Here is a 26223-nt window from a genome sequence, read left to right as displayed (position 1 = left end):
TTGAAATCATAAAAAGATTGAAAATGGAATCTTTCTGTTATCCACACAATTAAAAATATTTTCTAAAGACTGGGTAATGGGTGTACTAGTAGACAAGATTTTTCCTAAAATCATGCTGAAAGTTTGGTGAATATGTTATGCCTTTCAAGAGATATTAAAAGTTTGTTTTACAATTTTTTCCAACTTAAAATAAGTTATTTATAATTTTGTAAACTGTCGAACCTTTCTTCAAAGGGGAGATAAATGGAAGTTGTAAGAAATTTATTGTTGAAATATTCATTAATTAAACTTGTAATAAGAACGATATAACATCTACAACTTTTAAAATACTGGCAGGAATTTCATCAATGCCCATCTGAATGTATACTCTTTATACTTAAAATAGTGGTTTTAACATCTAGCTATTAACAGCAAATAAAAATAGTAATTCATCAACAAAACCTTCAAGGTGAGTGGTTTTGTTTGAAATAGATCACTATTGTTTGAAATACAGGGGAAAAAAAATTAAATTCCACCACTACCTGAATAAGGGAAGAGATAATGGAAGTTGAGTCCTTTACTGACCTTTTTTATTTCCAAATTCGCTTTCACTTTTGATAACTGCCCACCTGATTACTTTCTTGTACGGATTACTAGGAAGTATTGTAATTGTGAAAAATTTTGATTTTCAGATTTCAATGCAAATATCCATTTTAACCATCCCAGAATCCATTTTTGAAATTTTGGATTTAGGACTGTTGTAACATCTAGTTGTGCACCTCCCCTTTTTATTACAGTTGACTGGACCGAAAGTGTCTGAAAAAGCCCAAAATTAAAAAAAAATTAGATTTTAGACTTTTTCTTAACTGCAGTAATAACCCCCTCATTGAGAGCTTTTCAACAATTATCGTAAGTAGTAATTATTTTCATTGGTTCCAGAGTTATAGCCAAATATAAAATTTTAATTAATGAAATGTTTGGATCTACAAGGATAAGGCACATCGGTTTGAATCAGACTTCATTGTCTTTTTTTTTAACTTTTATTTTTTTTAATTTAAATATATTGATTTATTAATAATTATTAACATGTTCACTGCAGTACAACGCAAATGTGTGCTGTAATAGGGAGTTGCTGTATGCTTGTTGTCGTTTGCGTAATTCCAGTACAGTACTGAACGGTAAGTTATTTAACTTAACTTTTGTGCTGTGCAGGGCTCATTATTACCATATTGTACTTGACAACTGTGCATTATGGCACAAAATATGTTGTATGTAATGAATATTTTATTTCTCTTTATAACTAAAAATATTTTTTAAAATGATTTTTTATAGTCTACAACATCTCTCAGAAAACATGTAACTAACTCTAGTTGAAACAGTTCTTTTATACATATTCTTGTTTAGTGTCTATTTGTAATAATTAGAAGTAATTTTGCTGGATTGTTCTGTGCCAGCATCATTTCTTTTATTAAAATATGACAAATTTCGATAAAACATTTTTTTATTGTTATTTATAATGGTATATAATTAATTTATAGGATTAATTTAATAAAGATGAAAAATAAAATTAAGAATTTCAGAATATATAAATGATAAAGTTTTTTTTTTTGTCTTCAGTCATTTGACTGGTTTGATGCAGCTCTCCAAGATTCCCTATCTAGTGCTAGTCGTTTCATTTCAGTATACCCTCTACATCCTACATCCCTAACAATTTGTTTTACATATTCCAAACGTGGCCTGCCTACACAATTTTTTCCTTCTACCTGTCCTTCCAATATTAAAGCGACTATTCCAGGATGCCTTAGTATGTGGCCTATAAGTCTGTCTCTTCTTTTAACTATATTTTTCCAAATGCTTCTTTCTTCATCTATTTGCCGCAATACCTCTTCATTTGTCACTTTATCCACCCATCTGATTTTTAACATTCTCCTATAGCACCACATTTCAAAAGCTTCTAATCTTTTCTTCTCAGATACTCCGATTGTCCAAGTTTCACTTCCATATAAAGCGACGCTCCAAAGATACTTTCAAAAATCTTTTCCTGACATTTAAATTAATTTTTGATGTAAACAAATTATATTTCTTACTGAAGGCTCGTTTAGCTTGTGCTATTCGGCATTTTATATCGCTCCTGCTTCGTCCATCTTTAGTAATTCTACTTCCCAAATAACAAAATTCTTCTACCTCCATAATCTTTTCTCCTCCTATTTTCACACTCAGTGGTCCATCTTTGTTATTTCTACTACATTTCATTACTTTTGTTTTGTTCTTGTTTATTTTCATGCGATAGTTCTTGCGTAGTACTTCATCTATGCCGTTTATTGTTTGTTCTAAATCCTTTTCACTCTCGGCTAGAATTACTATATCATCAGCAAATCGTAGCATGTTTATCTTTTCACTTTGTACTGTTACTCCGAATCTAAATTGTACTTTAACATCATTAACTGCTAGTTCCATGTAAAGATTAAAAAGTAACGGAGATAGGGAACATCCTTGTCGGACTTCCTTTCTTATTACGGCTTCCTCTATGAATCATGAGACCTTGCCGTTGGTGAGGGGGCTTGAGTGCTCAGGGATGCAGGGTAGCTGGACCGAAGGTGCAACCATATCGGAGAGGTATCTGTTTAGAGCCAGACTAAGGAATGATTCCTGAAAGAGGGCAGCAGCTCTTTCAGTAGTAGTTAGGGGCGTGAGTCACAATGACTTAAACGGCCATATCAACATCACTCAGTCCTCTGAGTACTGCGCAGCTGAAAGCAATGGAAAACTACAGTTGTTTTTTTTTTTCCAAGAAAATGTGGCTCTCTGCATTTTCAAAAGCAATAATGGAGGCGGCAATGGAAAACTACAGCTGCTTTTTTTCCATGAAATGATAAAGTAACATTCAATATTTATGAATTTAAAAAAGCTTTTTTCACAATGACATCATCATGAAATAATATTATGTTGAAAAAAGTAATTAATCAAGTTAAAAATAAATCAATTTATTAATTACTTAATAATTTGCATGATGTTTATAAGCAAGGGTTTAAACATTTTATGTGATGGAATTCAGAAACAGTTAATCTGGAAATAAATTTTATATTTCATCCAGTGTTTATATTTTTAAAATACACATTTGAATAGATATTTTTTTAAAAAAATAATTTCATTTAGGAATAATAAGATGACAAATTAAAACAGTAAGTAATGGATTAGGATATGTAATATAATTATTCTAATTTATAAATGAAAACCAGCATTTGTAAGATTAAGTAATATTTTGATAATTTTATTGAACAACTTGTGATAAAAGTATATGAAAAGGAAATAAAATTGTCAGAAAGAGATTAAAAAACAATCTGATATGTGATACGGTACAGATGTTTACTGAACGAAAATCCAAGGTCAAACAGTTCAGCATATAGAGTAAATCTATAAAAACTGCATGCACTATACAAAACAGGATGGGCCAATATGCACCGTAATGCATAGTAGGTAATTACTATACAGCATCATAGTTGCCCGTACAGCAAGATGGTAAAGTTCCCTATTTTATCTGCCGCAGCGAACGTGTTAACCTCTGATTGTAAAAACATTTTACAATAAATAATAATTTAATAACAATAAGAAAAAAAAATGAAAAAAATTCAGAAGTTATTAGTGAAATAAAATCTTATGTATTTAAAAAAATGTGTGTATGTAATTTAATAGGCATACAAGGAAGTCATGAGGTGTCCACATAAGATTTTTTGGATTATTAATTAAATTAGATATTGAATTATAATATACATTTTTTAACATTACAGATTATTTCAACATAAATCTATCTGTAATTTTTTGAATAATCTTGAACGCTCAGATAAATGATATTTACACTTTTAACTAAGATTTCTTATTGTAGAGCTAGGTTTCAAAATTCCATTTGTAAATTATGCATTTTTCTTTTTTATAATTAAACTGTTTCTTTTTATTAAAAGACAATCTAGAAAGAAGAGCTTCTATAAAGCAAGGATTAAGAAAATTATTGAATTGTTCATTAAACCTAATTTTATTAATACTTTCCCATTTTATTTTCTGGCAGTATAAAATCATCAAATTTCTAATTGAATCTTTATTGATTACTCTTTAAAAAAAGTAAAAGTCTTGTAAAATTATCTAGTATGTTTTTAGTAAATGAACTGTAACAATTTGTTTGAAAGATGTAGTCTTTCATATCAGGTTGCAATTTGATATCTAAATAAATAAAAGAAATTAAGAAAACAACTTACAAAACGAGCACAAAAGGATAGAAGATTATTTTTCAGTAAATTTGTAAAGTATATTCAAAACAGTTGGCCAAGAAACATGTGAATTTTAATGTTAGTGTAGCGCAGTTAAGTTTTTCGAAGGAAGAAGGAAATTTGATATTTAAAAAAATATAGGATCAGTGTGAATTCCAGTGTTTTATATATTAATATTATAAGAATTTATTTATTTGTCATAGAATTTATTGCAGTTTCATTAGTTACCGAATTTTAATAGCTGTAGTATGTATCAGGTAAAGCTGGGCATTCTAATTTTCCTTGATACAATGCAATAATTTTTGTTTGATTAAAACTTTTATTTTTATAAAAAATAAAAGTTTTAATATTGGATCATAAAATTGTTTAGAAAAACATGTTTTAATCTATTTTCTTACAAACTTTTCTATTCTGTGTATGTCTGTCCTTGCTTCATTTTGTATATTAATTATCTTAACTGCAGATTTTTTTTGTTGTAAAAGTTTGAGGTTTTGTTTTATTTACAGATCAACTGTCATGTTTTATTGACTATTCAGGAGGTGAATTTTTTTTATTGAATTTGTCTGTACAGTGTACCGAACACCAGAACATAGGCCACCAGAAGAAATGGCTGCTGAGTTAGTTAATAGCCTTCATGAATTACCAGAGGGGGACGTTGAAGTTGAAGGATACCATGTTGTAGAGGTACCAACCAATATGCCTCCAAGACCAGTTGTTACACGAAGCCCTCCCCTTTCTATGGAACAGTGGAAAGAAGCCATGGATGATTTTGGTCTTATTTCTAATCCACAAAGAATTAAAGAAATAATTTTTAAAGGAGTAAGTAATTTTCTTTTTGCTTGTTTAATTGTAGTTATATGTTAATTTACTTTAATTTAATTTTAATTATATATTTTTCAGTTTCTATCTATCTGTTTACCTTTCAATAAGTGAAAGAATTTTGAAAATTTGGGTAAACGTTTACAATGGAATGAAATGTATATATATTTTTAATAAATTTTGCATGAAAAATTGCCTTGTTAGATTATCCAGGAAATTATCATATTTATAATTTATCTATGGCAGGGAATTTATTTTGTGGTTGTATCTTCCATTTAAACATTATAAAATTAAACATATTTAGAGTTTGATCACTTTTTTAAAATTACATAAGGTTTTATGTATTTAGAAAATCTGGTAAAACTGAAGTTCCTTAAAACATTGGGAACAAAGATAATCAGCATAGCACAGCAGATGATTTTCCTGAATACATTTTTTTGGGGTATTTTCTAACGAATATAAATTTTTCACAGTATCTAGGGTTTGAAATGTTGAGTGTTTTATTCATTATTAAAATTTAAGTCATAATTTTGTTGTTCATTCTGTATGTAAAGTTTAGAATCAGTATGCTGCAGTATACAGACTATAGTAACATTTCATTATTGGATTCATCATGGATATTTCCATTAATTATTCATCTTTCCATTGATTAAAATTAATTTGAAAGAATTTTTTCTTGCAAAAAAAACTGTTAGAAGTGCCCTCCCAAAAAAAATTATTGAATTGATTTGAAGATAGTAACATATTCCAAAACAAAGACTAAAACAATAAACATATGCCAATTTTGTAATTTTGATTGGTATTGAAAAAAATGTTTTTAAAAAACTAAATACTGTTTAAGAAATTAGTAGAGGAAAAAATTGTAAAGGAAATTAGAATGTTTCTAATATGTAAGGATGAGTACTAATTTAAGTTTTTTTCAAATTTAGGTAGGAGCCCTTGACAGAAGTGTCAAGACCTTGATTCTTTCAGTTTTCATAAACTGAAGGTAAAAGAGGTACCAATCAGTCCATACATCATACTTTTTATTTCTGTACAGATTCCGTTTGGTGAACAAAGTAAATGTCTTATAGGGCTGAGTACCAATTGAATTTTGGTAGCCTTCATATGCTGATATGCAACAATATATTTAACTGAAAGTAAGGTAACAGAAACCATTACTCCTTACATTCTGTAATTGGCTTGGCATTGAACACTGGTTATACCTAAGAACATCCTTGACATTTTCAGAAGTAATCTGTATCATATCAGGTTGCTTACAACTATTATAGTTGTGACATTTAATGTACATATGGGTTTCTTCAAAATTAAATGTCTTTTTTCCTTTTTGTGTTATGATGAATTTTTTTTTGTTTTCAGTACAAAATCCCTCATAGAATATAATAATTTATTGATTATTTGCCAATTAGAATTCATAAATAAAAATTTACATCTGAGGAGGATATGCATTACAGTAAGTTTTTAATCACTCAGGGACAGGATAACCTATACAAAATAAGAGTTTGGGGTCTTGTCCTGTTCATTTCACTATCTAAAACATTATAACTAGGTGTTCAAACCTGTATAAAAGTAATTTATCTTTACTTTGATGTAAATCCTGTTTTTGATGCTTAAGAAAAAAAAATTATTATGCTAGCCACTCATCCATCCAGAGAGTGAAATTCATGCAGCCTTCAGAATGTTAGGCAGTTATTAATTATGTTTTTATGTAATAATGTAATTTGATGTTTGAATATCTTAAGTAATTTCTTAATATGTCTTTTGTAATATCTTTATATTTCTTTTAGGGGATATGTCGTCCTTTACGGTTTATTGTGTGGAAATTTCTTCTTGGTTATTTCCCATGGAATTCTACAGCTAAAGAAAGACAAGAAATAGTAAAGAAAAAGTCTGATGATTATTTTAGAATGAAGTTACAGTGGCGTACTATGTCAGAGAGTCAAGAAGAGAGGTTTTCTGATTATCGAGATAAGAAAAGTCTTATTGGTTAGTGAAGTTTACATATGAAATAGTTGTTTACCACTTAAATGTGCATTGAAACATATTCACATGCGTACATTAACAGTTGACAAAATATCGTACTCAGATATACACACAAATACAAAAAATATTTTTTTTTAACTGACTATATCACTAATAATGTTTTGGGTAGTATTTTTGTTTGTTAATTTCCACACTGATTCTTGTAAAATAGATATCAAACAATTTGTCTCACAAGTTTTATTGGGTTTATGATGATTTGAAAAAAGTTTGCTGCCAATCAGTAAGTGCTAGTTTTTGTATCTGAAAAAATATAATTTAGTTTATAATTAAAAACTAATTGAAAGTTTATCATTAAAAAATTGAGGTATCTATAGGAGCTTTAAAAGAGGATTTAAAAAAGTATGTGTTGTCTGGTTTTGAAACAATGTTAAGTGTAGACAGGAGTGATAAAAATGAAAAAAAAATTGTTTAGTCAAAATAATCATGAAATACATTTTAATGAAAATAAGTTATAAAATAATTTAAATTCATTAACTATGAAATCACTATTTAAATGTAAATTTAATTATTAACAATTTTACTTAAAAAAATTTGGAGATCTAAAATGAAAACAGAAAATACCTGTCGTAATAGTTAATTAAATATAATTTAAATGAGTGTAATTTACAAAACGTAGGATGCTTTGAATTTTTATAATTATATAACTACAACCCAACTGGGTTGGTCTAGTGGTGGCATCTTCACAAATCAGATTTTTCGCAAAATCCAAAAAAATTGGATTTTGGACTTTTTCTTAACTGCAGTAATTAGCCCTCATTGAGAGCTTTTCTATGATTTATCCTAGTGGTACTTATTTTTATTGGTTCCAGAGTTTTAGCCAAATAAAATTTTAATTAATGAAATATTTGGATCTTACAAGGAGAAGGCACATCGGTTCAAATCTGATTTCATCTTCTTTTTTTCAATTTAAATATATTGATTTATTAATAATTATTAACCTCCAATTGTAAAAAAAAAACATTACAATAAATAGTAATTCAATAATAACAACAGCAAAAAAGTCAGAAGTTAATGAAATGAAATTTTATGTACTTTTCATTTTAAAAAAATGTATATATATATCATTTTGTATAATTTAATAGGTATACAAGGAAGTCATGTGATGTCCAATCAGATTTTTATTGAAATATGTTAAGCAGTGTTTTTTTATATACCACATACACGTGCATAACGTTTTATTATTTTAGAATATCTTTTCTTTTTAAAAACAGTGTTTTTGGTTGAATGATCCAAAAATAAGTATATTTATTTATTGATTTATGCAGTAACATCTAAACATTGTTTGAGGTGAAGGTTATCATTTGTTCATGACATTTGTACATACAAACAAACAACATTTTTGTGTGAAGTTATCATGCAACATTTGCTTCTTTCCTGTTTATTACCATATGTTATGGAACTGCCTTCAAAATAAATAATCAATGTGTAGTTTTTTGTGTGTGCGTGCGTGCATGCATGTGTATGGAGAGTGAAATGAGGTGAGCCAGGCAATCTCATAGACATAATTTTATTGTTATAATAATGCAGCTATTATTAACATTTAGATGAATTTTCTGTTTCTGTATCAATAAAATGATAATCATGTGTACATGGTGTGCCAATCAGGAAATTAAATTTATTTTAAGTTTTGTTAAACTTTGAACTTCTGCTCTTTATAAATAATAATATGAATATTAGAATTAAAAATATTAAAAAATGTCCATCTGTCATGTTGTAACACTTCCTCTTGATTTTTATGGTTTATTTTTCATATTCTCATAAGCTGTAGGCTGATTTTACGTGTTTTTTCCTTTCAAGTCTATAGATGTGCGCCATCTAGCACTATACTTATTTAAACCAATTTATAGCCAAACCTATTTATTTAATAATAAATAAAATGTTAATCTAGCATTTTTAAGTAATTAAAATCAGTTTTTTTTTAATATCTTTGTAGGAGTATTTTTTTAGATAGAGATACCAATTCATTATTTTGTTGTAAGAAAGATTGATTAAATTGTATCTTAGAAGAATCTAAAAAAAATTAAAAGTTAGAAATTCTTTAAATTTTACTTAGTAAATTAAATTGTGTTATTGTTTATACTCACAATCTAAAAACATATCTCTGTAATGCAGCAGAGTGTAATTTTTATAGAATATGTATTTCTGTATAATACATTGATTACTAATTTGTTGCTTGTATAAGGAAATATAATGTAAATAATTATTCATACTCTTGTGTAATTTAAAAATATGGATCTTGATTTAGGGGAAATTTTTGTAATTAATTATTTATACAATACAAAGAAGAATGTTTCATTTCTTTCTTTTAATTGTTATCGAGTTGTTACTACTTTCATAAAAAATTAATTTAAAATAATTGACATAACAGTTGTGAAATCCTGTTTTAAATTGTTTAGTTTAGATTAGCTTTGTCTTATAAAAAAAAATAATTATTTAATTATAGAAATTTAGATCTCACCTTACTGCTATGTATTAAGAGCTTATATTAGAAGAAAATCTTTGGTTGACAATTGGATAACAAAGTGTTTTATACACACTTTGTATAAATTCTTTATTTTGAAAGAAAACAAAGAAACAAATGTGGTATGCATTTCTGAAGTGTGTCTGTTTCCTCATTCTGGGACTACCTGTGTGTATAATGGTTTGAATACTTTTTTAATTGTCTTCACGCTATTTGGGCCTGATTATTTTTAATTACATGAAGTTTGACTGTATGATTCAATAGTATGCATATGGTCATTTATTTTGGTTTGTTTTGTTATTATCACTCTTTGAATTCTTTGGTACTTTTTTTTTATTGTTTTCCACTCTGTGTTTATCTTAACATTCCCAACTTATTCAGTTATATTATTTATGTATTTTAATATTTACCTTCATTTGAGTAAACCTGGCTACCTAAATAAATTAGCACAAAATTTTGTACTATTTCGTTATTTTTGTGACCTTTTATTTACATAGTTCTATTTTTTTTGACAGAAAAGGATGTAAATCGAACTGATCGAACTATGGATTTCTTTGCTGGTGATAACAATCCAAATTTGTCATTATTAAATGATATTTTAATGACTTACGTTATGTACAATTTTGATCTTGGTTATGTACAAGGAATGAGTGATTTATTATCGCCTATATTAATATTGATGTCAAATGAGGTTGATGCATTTTGGTGTTTTGTTGGATTTATGGATAGAGTGGTGAGTTAGTTTTATCTTATTGGACTTCTTTCTACCTAAGAAATTTATTGTATAAATATTATTAATTTATTTTTTTTTTTAATTTTAGTATTATGAAATTACATTGTTATTTGAATTTTATTTTTATTATTAATATTATGCAATATGATGTTATTAATTGAAATTTTAATGAACTTGTGAGAGCATTTCAGTTGATGTTCTGAGAAATAATTGAAATGATAATTATATTTCAATCCTGTTATATTAAATAAGGCTTCTATACTTCAGCCAATATTTTATCAGTTTCATTACTGAAGGTTAATTAAAAAAAATCGATTTTTGTGTATGTATATATATATATATATATATATATATATATATATATAAAGAAGAATCTTCATTTGTCTTTTATACAGCTCTATAGTTTTATTCTGATCATGATGAAATTTTGGAGACTAAGTTTTACACAACATGAAAGTTTTTATTTACATTTCATTTTGAAATGAAATGTAAATACACCCACACCTTTAAGCAAACATTATAGCACACAGCTTTACGATTTTACGCAATTATCAAAAATGGTGAGGTAATTGACCAAAGTGGAAGGTAGTTTTTTGAAAGCATTTAAAATTTTCTACAAAATGCAATTTGCCAGCTCTAACCGTATTTTCAGTTACAAAGTAATTAACAATCAAAGTTGAAAATTGGTGCAAAGCTGTTTTGTTCTGTACCCTGTTGTGAGAGTAAGTCATCATTTCATCTGCTATCTCCCTGCCCTGTCTCCATCAATATCTGCACATGTGCACACACTTCCCCTTCCTCCACCCTTCCCTTTTCACACATGCCCTGCCACTTCCTCCCTTCTCATTCCAACATGTCTCGATGACAGTTTATGATAGCAATAAAAAAATTTTTTTATAAATTATCAAACCATTTACCAATTTATTATATCATATTATTATACTAATATATAAATCTGAAGTTAGTTTGTTATTCAATCATACGATTTCGACAAATATTTTTTGTTTTATTTTTTTATTTTATGAAAATAATTTTTCTCAAATTAATTTAATTAAAATAATTTCTTGCAAATTTTGCATATTTATTACATTGAATTTGATGAATCTTTTTTATTTTTACATATATATATATATTTTTTTTTCAAAAAATAACATAACCACTAAAACACATTAACAGAAAACCTAAAAAAAAAATAATACCAATAGTCGAATTTCATGGTATCCCTCATCATCAATCCCAAATGCTATAATTACAATGTGTTATAATTATAGAATTGCATATATCACCTAATGGTGTCGGATCCTTTGAAAGTAGACTATTGATATTAGTTTTTTTTAGGTTTTCTGTTACTGTATTTTGGTGGTTAAGTTGTTATTTGTTGAATTTAATTAGCACAGTGATCAATATGTTGATGAATTATTTTAATTTAAAAAAAATGTTCTATATTATATGATCTATATATATATGATGTGTGTAAATAAATTAATTAAATTACACTTAACTGCTTTTCCAAGTTTTTATTTATCGCCAGGGCTATAGCAGTATATACTTCAAGTTGTACATGCAATTTGTTAATAATTCTTTTCTTTTTTTTTAAATCTAGAAAAAATTTATAATTAAAAGTCCAGAATTAATTTGATAACTGAAGAATAATTTATGACCAAAGAATGAATCATTCTTTTTTATTAAAAAATAATAATACTGTAATCAGTATTTATATATTAATGAACAGATGTATCTGTTGTATAATGGATAGCTTCTGTTTTTAATGAATGTTATTAATTTTTTTTAAAATTAATTAATAATTTATCATTAATTGGAAACTGAAAATGATGCTAGTATCAAAACACATTTTAATTAGTGATATAAGAAGCAAAGGATTGTTGCTAAAGATGTCAAAAAAAATAAAGTTTTAAAGTTATTTATATATTTTAAAAATAAATAATGTGTGAACACATGAATTTTTTAAAATTTAAATATTGTATCTTCTGTATTTTATTGATTACCAGTAACAACAATAAAAATTGTGTAAGAACCACAGAAACAGTATGAATTATTTGAATTTACTAATTGGGAGATAACTTTTGACTTTTAAGGTTACTTGTAGTTTTGATCTGTTTATTATAATTTATGAACAACTATATTAAAAAGAAACCTCTTATTTGATATTGATTTTAAAATCTCAATTCTAATTTTACATTCAATTGTTTTTAGTTAGGTAATGGTAGATATTACAAAAAATCAAGGCTAAATGTGATGCAAGGATTAAAAGATACTTTAAATTGGTGCAACTTGCTCACTTATTATACTTACTGGTTTATTTTTAATTTTTGTAATTTTAAATATAAAAATGAATAGAGACAACTGGTAAAAGGTGTACATTAATTTGTTGCTTTAGATAGTTTACCTTTCTTTTTTATACTTCTTTCTTTTGTATACATTGTATCACTTGGTACATGTAAAACACTTAATTTGATATGAAATACTAATAATAAGAATTCCTCTCTAAGAGTTATGGTTTTTATTATACAAATTGTCCCTGTTATGAACAACGTGAAGCTATGTTGTGGGCTGATTTTACCTGCATTTCAGTGAACTCTGGATACTCATATGGAGCAGTACATTGCCATAGTAAAGAAGATAGTGATGAACCACTTCATTTTTCTGTTTTTTTTTAGTAAAATTACTGGTTATACTTGTTTTTTACTAAGCTACTTTTGTGTTTGGGAATGACTTGATTTATGTTAGGAAACTCACAACCAGTGGGTCACCTGACAACCAAATATAACACACACACACACACACATACACACATATATATATATATATATATATATATATATATGTATATATATGTACATAAAATAAAATTTTGATGTAATTTAGGTAATACCATTACCTGATATAGTATTTTAATAACTAATAATGAATCCATTGATTCAAAAAGTTTCTTTTTATGAACTGGTAAGTTTGAATTATACTTAATAATTTTTTGTTTTCGTGGATGCTTCGTGTTAATTATTAATTGTAACACACTAAACAACATGTTAATTATATATTTATATAGTGTAAATCAATGAAAGAATATTCTGTAATTACAACACACTGTAATTATAGCATTAGGAATTGATGATGAGGGATACCATGAGTCGACTATTGGTATTATTTTTTTTTAGGTTTTCTGTTAATGTGTTTTAGTGGTTAAGTTGTTATTTTTTGAAAAAAAAATATATATATGTAAAAATAAAAAAGATTCATCAAATTCAATGTAATAAGAAGTAATAATTTAATAAATATGAAAGAGAAAACATAAAATATTTTAATATTATATTTTTATTTAAGAAATGCTTCTTCCAGCAATACTTTTAAAAATCATTTTTATTTAAATGTGAAAAAGATGTGTTATATATAGATTATAATTTGGTTTATAAATCACAATTGTTAATTGTTTTTTTTCTCTAATAAAAATGTATTATTATGATGTATATATAATCAAACTATTTATCTAATAGCCTTGCTTTTTTTTAGAGTTCCAATTTTGATGTTGATCAAGCTGGTATGAAAACCCAAATGTCTGCTCTGTTTGGTCTTATATCTGCTGCTGATCAAGAACTTGCCACATATCTTGATCGTCATGAATCAGCAAATATGTTCTTTTGTTTCCGATGGATTCTGGTGTTGTTTAAAAGAGAATTTAATAATGATGACATTATGACATTATGGGAAGTAAGTACTTTTTATTACTTAGTGTAGAATTTGTCTATTGGCTGGAGTCCTTGCATAAATGGAGCAAAGAAACTTCACACTTTATTGTTCATCCATCCTGTGCAGTCTGAGTGAATGTGCAGAGTTTGTCATCCAGTTGAATGTAAACATTTTTTTACACCATTCAGTTATGAAAAAACTTAGTAATAATTAAGTTAACCACAAAATATATGTCCCATTACTCAAACATATATTTTGTGGTTAATATCCCATATAATTGGACATTTCTAGTTGAACCCCAAAAAGATTCTTGAAGATAAAAAGAGTTAATTCAAAGAAGAAAGTAAAGGAAATATGCCTTTTACTTAACCACATAAGGATTTAAAAGTGACAAATATAATTACATCATGATAATTTTTTAAAGGTATTATTAGACCAGTAGTGTAAATGTTTTATATATCAAAACATTGTTTTCTAAAATGAGGGGTTGTTTCATTGAGAGAAAAACATTTTACAAAAAGTTTTAGTATGATAGGTCTTATGTAACAAAAAATAAAATCAAATTGTTCTGAACTGGTAGTAAAACACTATATACAATATAAAAGATTTAGTTTTTTTGTATATTATGAAAACATTTTAGAGATGAGGGTCATCCCATCCAACTGCATATGGATGTACTTATGTTCATTTTAGTCACACTGATTACAAAGGCTGAACTTAAACAGAAAAAGTGGTTAATATTTAAAGGTTCCTTATTCAAAAGGTGTAAAGAATATGTAATTGATGGCAAAATGGGGTTCATTCCTGGCTGAATAGCAATGATAATGTTTATTACCTTAAATATATGAATTTCTGAAATTACTTGAGATGGATTCAAGAGAAGTTAATGCTGAATTGGCCAGGAAATAGTATCTTTGTGGTAGATAATCCCTCATGCCACATGTACAGGTAGAAACAAAAGACATACAGAACTGACAAATCATAATAGTTGGTTTAAAGCAGATATGGCCAAAATCAAATTATTTGAAATTATTTGATGAATAAAGGTCACTATGTAATTGATTACATTCTTACTGAAAAGGAAAATTCTTTTTGGACAAGAAAAGGAACAGCCTATCTAATGCAGAATTAAATTTGATAGATTTTGTTTGGACACAGTTAAAAGGTTAGTATTGCATAGTACTAAATTTGATTTAAATGATGTAATGGAACTGTCAAAAGAAATTTTTTGGAAATTGTTTGGCAGAATGCGATAGGAAGGATACATTCATGTACAAGGAAGGTTGAGATTGAATGTTTCCAAACCATCGCGAAGTGTAACAGAAAATATGGTTGAATCATTAATAATAATCAGGGTAGGGAGTCTGATAATTTGTGTAGTGATAAGAAAATAGTGATGGATAGGAAGGAAGATGATGATGGTGACATTGAAAGTAACTGTTGAGTAGAAATTGTTACAGTAAGATTGACTATTTTATTTATTAACTGCAAAATTTAAAAAAAAAAAGGTGTTTTAACTGAAACCATTTCTAATTTGAATTAGGAAATCTGTGTAAAAGTCAATTTAAATAATTCATTAATTAGAAATTTGATATTTTCATGGGTGTTAAACTAAATTCAGTATGAATAAAAAAAAACAAAAAAAAAAACATGAAATGTAGATCAATACTCTCCCCATTATTATTTCATAAACAGTGAAATTAATTAGATTTATCAATTATTAATTAATTAATTTAAATAAAATTATAAGCATTATAAATGCATTTCATTAGTTTATTGTGGTTGTAATTAACATAATTAAAACTATTTTAGTATTATTATACTTAACAAAAGCAATGAATGGTTAGCTGTTTTAGACAGTATTGCATACTTTCCTAGAATTCTATTTTGTAACAGAATAGACTCCTTTGCTTTGTGCAGAGAGGTCACCAGCTGGTAGACAAGCTGTATATTAAACATCAGTACATAAGAGATTCTGCATTCTCTTTTATTCTGTTAGCAATATTTAATTTTTTGTTGTCAAGACTTCATTACATTTTATTTGGAAATATGATTTGTTATTTCTATAATTTTGTTTAGAGACGTCATTCATTTAACAGGTTTATTGCTCTTCTCCTTTTTTTCCTGTTCTGTGCAATCTTTTACACCAACTTAATTTTGGCATCCTACATCCTTGGTCATCTGTTCTGTATATTACAGTCTTTATTTTCCTATGTATTTTTTACCCTTTATATACTACACATTCCTTTATTACCAAATTAATTAAAACTATATCTTTATATATATATGACCAGTTGCAACTAGTTCTTCTGTTTATAAGATTTGTCATAATGTTTGTCCTCTTCTGTTTATCTTCAGACCTCTTCATTAAATTTTTCATTAACCCATTTGATTTTCAGCTTTCTCTTGTAACACCACATTATACCAACCTCTGTTCTTTTTCTTTGTACGTTTTGTATTGTTTATGTTCGCTACCACAAAGCGTTATACTCTTGACAAAAAGAATAAAAATAACTTAATTCGTAGATCTATGTTTAAAAGTAGACTTCTTTTCTGCATTCAATCCCTTCTTGTGATAGTTTTTTCCTTCATTTCCTGCAATACTTTTACATATAAAAGTTTTTGCAAGTATAAATACAACATAAGTGCAAGTTATATTTATATGTTTAATTGCCCCACTCCTAACACTGGTTTGTTTAAGGTATTTCAGGGTATAATTTTTCGCCAAATGGCTTTGATGGCACATGGCACATAATAACCTTATGGTAGTCCTGAAAAGGGCTGTTGTTGTCGAATGGCATCAACGGTTTGTAATTCTTACCTTGTGTTGGCCCTGAAAAGGGCCGTTTTTTTGCTTTAGCTCTGAGAAGAGCTGTTGGGTCCAGAAGTTGGTCTCCGGCGAAGTCAGGAGTTGCGGCTCCTCCATTGAAGTCAGACTAGGCTTTTCCTCAGCGGCAGTTGGGTTCCCACTACATCATGGCAGTGGTGGCCCCGCAGTGTCAGGTCGGCATCGTTTGTCCTTTGCTGGTACAGCCAAGGTGGTTCTCCCTGAGCGATCCCATGCTGGGCTGGGTACTGCTGCTGAGTCCGCCAGCCAGGGTGATTGAAGCCCGGTGAGCTGGAGCGGGGAGGCAGCATCCACGTCCAGCGGCTCCCTTGGCAGGCTGGCTAGGTCTGCTTCTCTGGCGGAGATGTTGACATTCACCGGGAGGTCCCATGTTGAACCGGCCAGGGAACTTCTTTCTTCTTCCATCTTCTTATTCTTGGTCTTCTCCAGGTGGTGATCGAATTGATGAATTGAAAAGAGCGTGCACAACTCTTTTATTGGAAAGAATATTGTGCTCGCTCTTTTATTGGAGCCTGAGAGTGGTGGGGCTGCAGCGCCGCTATGGTGGGAGAACTGCACAGTTATCTGCGCGATGGTAGTAATGCTTTTATCAGCGCGTCTGTATACTATGCGCCAGTTCGCATCTGAGTTGCTATACCATGTTCAGCCGCCGATGTTAAATTTGGCATATATATGTGGTAACAAATTAAATGAATTTAGTATTACTAAAAGTGACAAGTGAAACCAAATAATTTGGTTCTGTAAAGAAATTATAATTTTGTCATTTTTGCCATTCTCATAGTGGTTCAGCATAATCATTAAATTAAAGTTTACTATGTTCTGAAGTACACTCATGTTGAAGGAAATTTTTTAATTTATGTTTTGAATAGAAATGGGTTTTTGGTAAAACGTCCATAAAAATGGTTTTATCAATCTTTGTACAAGCAATAATAAATCCTTTTTGTTATTCTTTCATTGTCAAGCTTATAAATTTATGAATCATTATTTCATAAAGAAGAATTTTCCTTTTTTTATATGAGAAGAGCTGGGAGACATTTCTTGACCTATTTCTTCTTGCTTTTTCTCATTAATGAATGATCCACATTCATTAATCTTTTCTCTAAAACAGATGAATGAAATATAGTGGTCTCTTACCTTGAATTTCCCATTCAACTGATAGTTTTCATTGTTTTTATCCATCCTCTTTATATGTCATAATCACTACATTTTCTCCCCCCAATTTAAGGAATCTTAGAAATTTGTTTCTTAAAGTAGAATTTTAATTATAAATAAGATTTGTATTGTTTAACTATTGCAGTAAAACATTTCATATATGTTTTCTGGTTCTCAGCATCACACTGAATGCCAGTTAAATAATAATACAAATATTAAAAGTATAATCAATTAACTTCACAAACTTTAATATATAAACATATAAAGAAGTTCTGACTAAATGTGAATCAATTAAACGGAAGTTGTAAAAATAAAATACCTGGTGAAGCACATTACATATTAGATAATGACCGATTGGAAAGTAAAATTTTGCCTAGATTATTATTTTTTGTAACAAGAAGAAAAACTACTGAAACTCATTTTAAGTTCCCAGATCTATCTAGTAATCACTCTTGATTACTTAATGGTACAGAAGTCTCTGTTATACCACAAAACCAGCACAATAAACCATTAAGTGGTTAAATCACAAAACCATTAAAATAATGTCTTATTAGGTATCATAACCAGATAATTTTAGCCGACCTGAATAAATCTTGCTATTGGTACCCCTTCAGTGATTGTAGTAGCTCACAGTAGTTTTCTAAGTAAGTAAGCAGTTGTCTAATGCTAACTGGAGATGGTCAATACTCAAGTTGGATGAAGAGAATATCCCTAAAGTGACTGGGGAGCAGAAGAAGTTGTTTTTTCATTGCAGTTTCTGTTATCAAAAGAAACATCAAAGGACCACATTTCACCACAGTTGATGAATTGAAAGTGCACTATTATCAGCGGGTTTTCACCATTTATAACTTTAGGTGTTGAGTGAATAAAAACTTACCTTCCATATACCAGAATATTATATCATCGACTTTCCTGTAAAAGGGGTGTTTTTCTGTTCTTAAACATAAGAGAGAAATCTTATTTCAGATGAGCAGATAATATGAGTTCTGACTTATAGCTTATTTATTATGCGGCAACAATTGTTTTTTTGTACTGGGGAAGAATCATTAAGTTTTGAAAATTTATTACCTGGTTAAAAGTGAGTAAATTGTGGATATATATATTATTATTTTTGTCATCTTAGTTTTTTATTTTCAATGTCTTATTTGTTTCATATTTAATGAATGTTTATTTTTATTTTTATAGGTTCTTTGGACTGATTTGCCTTGCCGAAATTTTCACCTTCTTATTTGTCTTGCAATACTAGATTGTGAAAAAAATATCTTGATAGAAAATAATTATGGTTTTACAGAAATATTAAAGGTTAGCTACTTTATGATGTACATTCACTTTGTATTTTTTTTGTCTAAAGATTTTTTAAGTTTAGTCGTATACCTCTGTTTAAAAAAGAAGAAGCATCTGTTTTAAATGTTAACAAGTAGTATAAATTTAATTTTGTTTAATGGTGTTTTATTTTTCCACGGTCATTATTTGTTCAACATTGCAAAAAACTACTGAAGTAATTATTGTTGATATACTGTTTTGTAACCTACTGTGACTGCACTCTTCTTCAGTTCTTTATTTTTACCTACTCATTTTATTCTGTGATTGTAGGGCTGTTTACAGTAATATTTTACATAATTTCGAAAATGTAAAATTAGTTTTATAAAACTGTCTACTACGTGAAAACAATTTTCCTCAAGTTGTGTATATATTAGACATAATTAGGGCAGGTTAGTGGCTTTAAAATTTCAATTCTTATTAAGGGCAATGTATTATTAATAATATTTGGTATTTATTACACTGGATTAAGTTCTGTATTAGAAAAATGATTTATGTTTAAAATGTACATATTATTAAATAACTGAAATTTATATCTTTTAAATTCAACATTTTAATTTTTTTAACGTAAAATTTTTCCCTGTGAAAGTAAACAAAATCCATTAAAAAAAATTGTGAAAAGATAGTTAGTTATTAACTTGTAATGAGGTTTGTATAGACTCACAAATCACTAACTGATAATAATGCATTTAAATGAAAAAGAAAAACACAGTATTTTGATCCAGTGTGTAAGAATAACTACAGGATAGTTTTGCTGTGTAAAATCTTTTAAATGTTTTTCATTTATACAAGTATAGCTCTTGTGGTTCAAATTTTATGAAAAAAGTAATTTAGGTTGGTAAATTAAATTTCTACAAACTTTGCCTTTAATGAATTTGTTAATTGCCATTATTATGTTGAGGGTGTAGGTTGTCAAACATGTTCCTTTCTTCTTAGACTTGGTCCACCAATCTATTTTTGTTTCTCATGTAAATGCAACCTTCCATAACTTTACAAGAACTAAGTAATTATTTATATAATATCTAATAATTTCTTTTATAGTAGTGCTTATTTCTAATTTAATGATTTCTGTACATGTGTGACCTCATTACTTTTTTTAATTCTTAAGAATTTTATTTCAGCTATCTGAATGTATTCAATTTTATTTTTATACATTGTCCATAGTTAACTGCTTTAAAGTAAACTAGGTAATTTTACTATCTTATAACATTTTATAATTATGCTCAAATTAGCTGAATTTTGCAAATATTTTGAATGTAAAATATTTTTATCACCTGCTTGGCACAAACAAAATGTCACATCCTAGATAAGTGAATATATCATTTACTCTACAACTTTATTATTAATAACTATTTTTGATGTGACAGAGTTTTCATCAAGTCTTTAATTTGTTACGTGTATTTCTATTAAACCATTGTTTACTACACGCTATTGCTATCTCTGACAAATACAAATCAAATTGTGTCTCACCATACCATACCATTTGTTAGCTGTTTCATATTTCTACACCTTTTCATTGTTTTTTTTTTTATATCTGCAGTTGTCTAGAACAATAAAATTATACTTTGGATTGATTTTCAAACTTTAAAACCCAAAAGCTTTAGGTATGATTGATTGTAATGACTCTAAAAGTATGACAATGACAGAATCCTCATTTATGTTATTGTTGAAGGTTTCTGTTACTGTGCCATGGAATTAGTCAGAAATTCTGACAGACATTTTAATTTTGCGCTGTACACCACCAAAGTACACGTATGGAAATGTGCACCTGATGATATTTTTCTCGATAGTAGACAAACATGGCTTTCATTATAATTCTATCATTGCTAATTTTCCCAAAGGGGCATCACTGAAACTCTTCTACATGTATCTCTTTCTTATAGCTGTTCTCATCACTGATGATTTTTCAGATATTCATAGTTTGGATTTACTTCACAAAATTGAGATCATCTCTTTATTACATATGTAAGTGAAACAGATCAGTGTAGAGAAAAGTATTAACAGAATTTTTGAACCAGTTCTGTTCATGCATGTTAACTTGATGACAGCATTTTCCTAAATTACAGTTTCACTAAAGTAATACGTCATTCTATGCCCGTTTTTGTATATTATTTTGGATGGAAGTGTTCCATACTGTTGTAAAAACATTGTAAGTTTCCTCAGATGATTTAACTACCACACTTTTATTTGCTTTAAGTGAAAAATGAATATTACTAAAAAAATTTATTTATCCCTGCTTTTTTTATGAAAATAAGTGTTTTAATTTGTTACCTGAATATGTTAAAGTGTGGGATAGTAAAAACCTATATGGTTGGATGATAAAATATTGCATATTTAACTATGAAACTATGGTGGTTTTTTCCAGTATCAGTTTATTTTTTATTATTATGTAAATGGTATTTTAATAGATAATACCTGAATGCTGGACTTGTGCATTGTTGAGAAGATATGGTGGTCTATAAAAATATCAGTTCTTTTAGTATATTCTATTTTTATAAGTAATGTAAACTTGTAGTGATATAAGAATTGAGTTGTGATTGTAATAAAACATGATTTTTTGTTGTTTAAGAATGATTAATCATGAATTGCTAATTTAGTTTGATGTTATAGCACTTCAGAAACAGGTTTTGGCTCTCGGGGTACATAATTATTTTTTCAAAAGGTAGTTAATTATTTTGAATTATGAAACTAATAAAAATTTAAATCACTTTATTTTATTATGAATGTTATCATTTCATAATATTTCTTAAAATCATAGTATTGATTAATGAGTTCTGGAAAAAATAAATTATTATTTTACTAGAAAAAGTATATGTTAATGAGATGTTAATGATGCTTTAAATTGCTCTATAATATTTCTGATTGCAACTGCTCTGCATATAACTAACAAATAATATTCAGTAAATTATAACTGACTTTCATAGAATCATGAATCATGTTGATTGATCCCAGAACTTTATTATTTAATATCATAATATTGAGTACTTGGTATAAGGATTAAATATGTTTTTCTTTAGATGTACCTTTTTTCATGATTCAGTCAATTCTGGATAAAGAATTCTAAGTTGAGCTTGTATTAAAAAAAAATTAATGATTTTATTTGTGAACCTCTGATTGAGAATTGTTAAACTTATTTATTAAAATTTAAATAGGTAACCATTATACATTTTTTTAAGTATGATGTAGAATGTGTAAGGGTTAAAAATTGTTTGTTATATTCAATATTTCACAAATTGTAAAGGGTAGGAGACCAAATGAAGAAATAACAATCCAGTTGTTTTTAATGTTTGACGGCAGTAGTAAAATTGATGAACTTATTTATTTATAATTACAGAATATGAAATAAAAATAAAAATAAGGTTTCTAAATTTTTAAAAGAACATGAATGTTAAATTAATTTATGAATTTTTTTAAATTTATTTACAGCATATCAACGACCTATCATTAAAAATAGATTTAAACTCAACATTATGTACAGCTGAAGCTATATATAATCAATTCTCATGTATGCAAGATTTACCACTTTCGATAAAGAAGCTTATTGGTTTAGCACCTGAAAGCACTAGTGGTGATTCACAGGATGGGAATAGCAGCACCACCTCTTGTGAAGACAATGGATATGATCACGATAATGATGAAAATGATATAAGTATAATACGTGATTATACCTCAGAAGAAGAAGCATTTGAAAAAGCACTTTGTCATAACTATATTTAAGCACAGTAGGTATTTGTAGATTTAAATATTCATTTCAGTAAATTATTTTTTTAAATAGTTTTATAAAGGCTTGTATTTTATTAATACAATATAGGCCTGTACTTATGCAATTTTCACTTTACCTAAATTAGAAAAGAAAATTCTGTTTAGTGTAGAGACCTGTCAATGACGTGCCATATCGTTCTATCAGGCATTCATTTTTTTATAGGTATACTCTAAAATACATGAAAGAAGGTAGTAATTTAACCTTGGACTGGTAAAGTGTACCCTAATTGATAGTCTGAATTTGTATGTGCTGATTTACAGTTTGTTCATGTGTAGTGGAAATTTGTTACTGAAATGATATAATCTGTGCATGTAATCCTGTTTTTTTTATATTAATCTAGTTTCAAATCATGGTGATAGTATTTATTTTAAGATGTAGTGAACTGTAGAAGGTTATTCTTATTTTTCTTTTCATAAATAAAATTAACATTTTTCTGCAAACATGGCTGTTATACGCATTCCAGGGACTGACTGATGCTCTACAGGGATAAGAAATAACAGTATGTAATGCTGTAAGAAAAAAAGATTATTTTTTTAATTAACAAGAGAAACCAGTACATAGAATGCAGTAAATGTTCCTTAAATATGACCGTTATAACATGTGTGACAACTTCAAAAAATTAAAATCCATGAAAGATATGTTTGTGGGTGATAGTGATGACTGAAGTAAAATTTACTTGGTGGATAAACACTGACTGAGGTCAGTTACAAGTAATGCTTTCATTTGTCTAAACATATCAACTAGGTGACTTAAATACTTGAGACTTCAATGTCACTTTCATACTCAAGCAGCAATTTATTTTATGTACATAAAACATAGAAAAGAAAATGTGCTGAAAAACAGAAGTGCTTGTATCTATGGGCTGTGCAGAAACTATGGATATGTTTTGTAAGACAAAGAAATGTGTTCAGAACATTAAGACAAAATGGTGTATATGAAAATAAAGTATTATTAACTTAATAAATTTTTTTGAGTTTTCAAATAAATCTACACTTTTTCTCAGTCACGTCTCAAAATTTGAAATCATTCAAATTATTAAAAAGGTTTTAAATGAACTTTCATACTGAAAAACGTGATATTTTCAAACTGAATATGTATTAAATATAATGTATGAATGAATGTCATTCATGTAACGATTAGTAAAACACTATTAGGTAAAGAAAACTCAAGTATCATAACTCACGTCTTTGAATGCCATACTAACAAGATTTCTTGGGAATTATATTAGAGTCTGTATTAACAATAGGTTTTTGTCGATTCATTTCTTGTAATGTATGGACAGACACATAAAGTCTTTTTAATGACAGAATAGTCTGTCATAGCCTTGCTATTAAATTCAATTTAGGTAGGTCTGTGTAGTGAAAAGACTGGTAATCAAAATCTAGTTTGATAAAAGGCCTATCATATATATTTTACAATATTGAAAAAGGTAATTTGTTAGTTGTGTATATTTACAGTTTACTCAAGGTATTAGAAACTCAGATTACTGAACCTTAGGATTATCACTACTATACTGTACTAGTTTTTTTTTTTAATCTATACTGTGAAACTTTGTAAAGGTGACAAAAAAAATGAGTACCCCACAGTTGCTGTAGCTTTACACTGTACATTTTATCACTACTCATATTAATAGTAATGTGATTTTGCATCATGCTAGCTTTTTACCTTTGGTTAAGGTGTCCATTGTCTTAGTTTCAGGCTGGATTTTTTTATACCTGCTTGTTCTAAATCCATCAGATTTTACAACCAAAATGCATGAAACAGAATATAAGTTAAATGTATTATATGTATAAAAATGTATTATGATGATAAATTTTAACAAATTTATTTTTAATTTTATTTTCAGTTTATTGTTCTGAAGTGCCTGACTATATGTACTGGAAAATAAAACAATGATTTATGGGCAAATAATACTACTATAATTTAAGATTAGCTATTCATTGAGCTGCTGCTATATTTATAAGTTTGATTTATTGTATTTTTTTCTATTTTAACAACTAATGTAACAGTAATTATAGTGTGTGTAATATTAAACATTCATCTGTTTAAGTTAATTTCAGTTGAATAAAAACAGGGTGTTATATGTTGTAAAATATAATGCTATTAGTAATTTAATTAAATTTTTGTCAGACTGATGTAAGATTATGAATATACTTTCAATTAAATTAGATAAATAGTGTGTCTTTTATAGTACATATTGTATTATGTTTAGAATAATGTTATGCACATTTTATCACTGTGAATTACCATGGTAATATTGTTTATAATATGTTATAATCATAAATACATTATAATTTTTATATCATATTTTCTTAAGTATTTAGATCCATTGTCTGTTGTCCATTTTATCCTTTGTCCTATTTTTAAATAAAAACAAATACTTTTTTATGACCGTACAATGTTTATGATATGTGTGTTAAACTTTAGATATTAAATGTAAAATATATGTTCATGCTTATTTGATATAATTAATTAATAAAATATTAACTCTTTCCAGCCTGTCCAGAAGAGGATAAAGAAATTTATTAACCTTTTTAGGCCAAAGCCTGCTACTTGCCAAACTTACAACCCCCCCCCCCATGCACCCTCAAGAAACATTGAACCAATGAAATGATCTCAGAAGTACCTCTCAAACTTCCTTTGTTATTTTTAGTTGATTTGCCATCCCCCATAACAAAGTTATCTATTATAGAGGAAAAATCATGTACAATGGTCTGTTGGAGTTGCAATATGGAGAGAAAATTTAATTCTTTATAGAATTTCATGGAATCTTATCTGATAATTTGGGAGGGATTATTTCTTTACTAGTTACCACACCATTTCACTCTAGTGAAGGCCTCTAAAATCTTATTAGTCTCCTTAAAATCAGTAGTTTATTTAGAGCTGGAAGAGTTTACACTCGACAGAGAGGAGTTAGAGCAATAAGCATTAATAACTTTTTGCCTTTTCAGTTCAGAATTGACAATTCTTTTAAAAGATTTGCTATTCAGATATAAATTTATGAACCACAATTGTTGAAAAAAGTTTTTTCTTACCCTTAAATGTAATATTGTTCTCAACATTTAATACGTATAAGTCTTTGGAAAGTAAGAAATAGAGAAGTTACTCTCTTATGCATCAGACAATTCCTCTTCACGC

General features: G+C 27.8%; 1 protein-coding gene across 1 annotated transcript in view; it reads left to right on the top strand.

Annotated features, from left to right (window-relative positions):
- Tbc1d15-17 (TBC1 domain family member 15/17) overlaps positions 1-25392 on the top strand; it is a 52043-nt gene extending 26651 nt beyond the window's left edge. Inside the window, exons 6-12 of the mRNA XM_075368519.1 lie at positions 4813-5060; positions 6848-7046; positions 10080-10297; positions 13826-14023; positions 19188-19304; positions 22749-23044; positions 24932-25392. Coding sequence (XP_075224634.1) covers positions 4813-5060; positions 6848-7046; positions 10080-10297; positions 13826-14023; positions 19188-19304; positions 22749-23039 — 1271 coding nt within the window. The 3' untranslated portion in view covers positions 23040-23044; positions 24932-25392. The remainder of the gene's footprint in view (positions 1-4812; positions 5061-6847; positions 7047-10079; positions 10298-13825; positions 14024-19187; positions 19305-22748; positions 23045-24931) is intronic.
- The last annotated feature ends 831 nt before the right edge of the window (positions 25393-26223 follow it).

The sequence above is a fragment of the Lycorma delicatula genome, chromosome 6, assembly GCF_047948215.1.
Source record: "Lycorma delicatula isolate Av1 chromosome 6, ASM4794821v1, whole genome shotgun sequence".
Lineage (NCBI taxonomy): Eukaryota > Metazoa > Arthropoda > Insecta > Hemiptera > Fulgoridae > Lycorma > Lycorma delicatula.
Note: the sequence above shows the minus strand (reverse complement) of the source record. Positions and strands in the feature narration are given on the sequence as shown.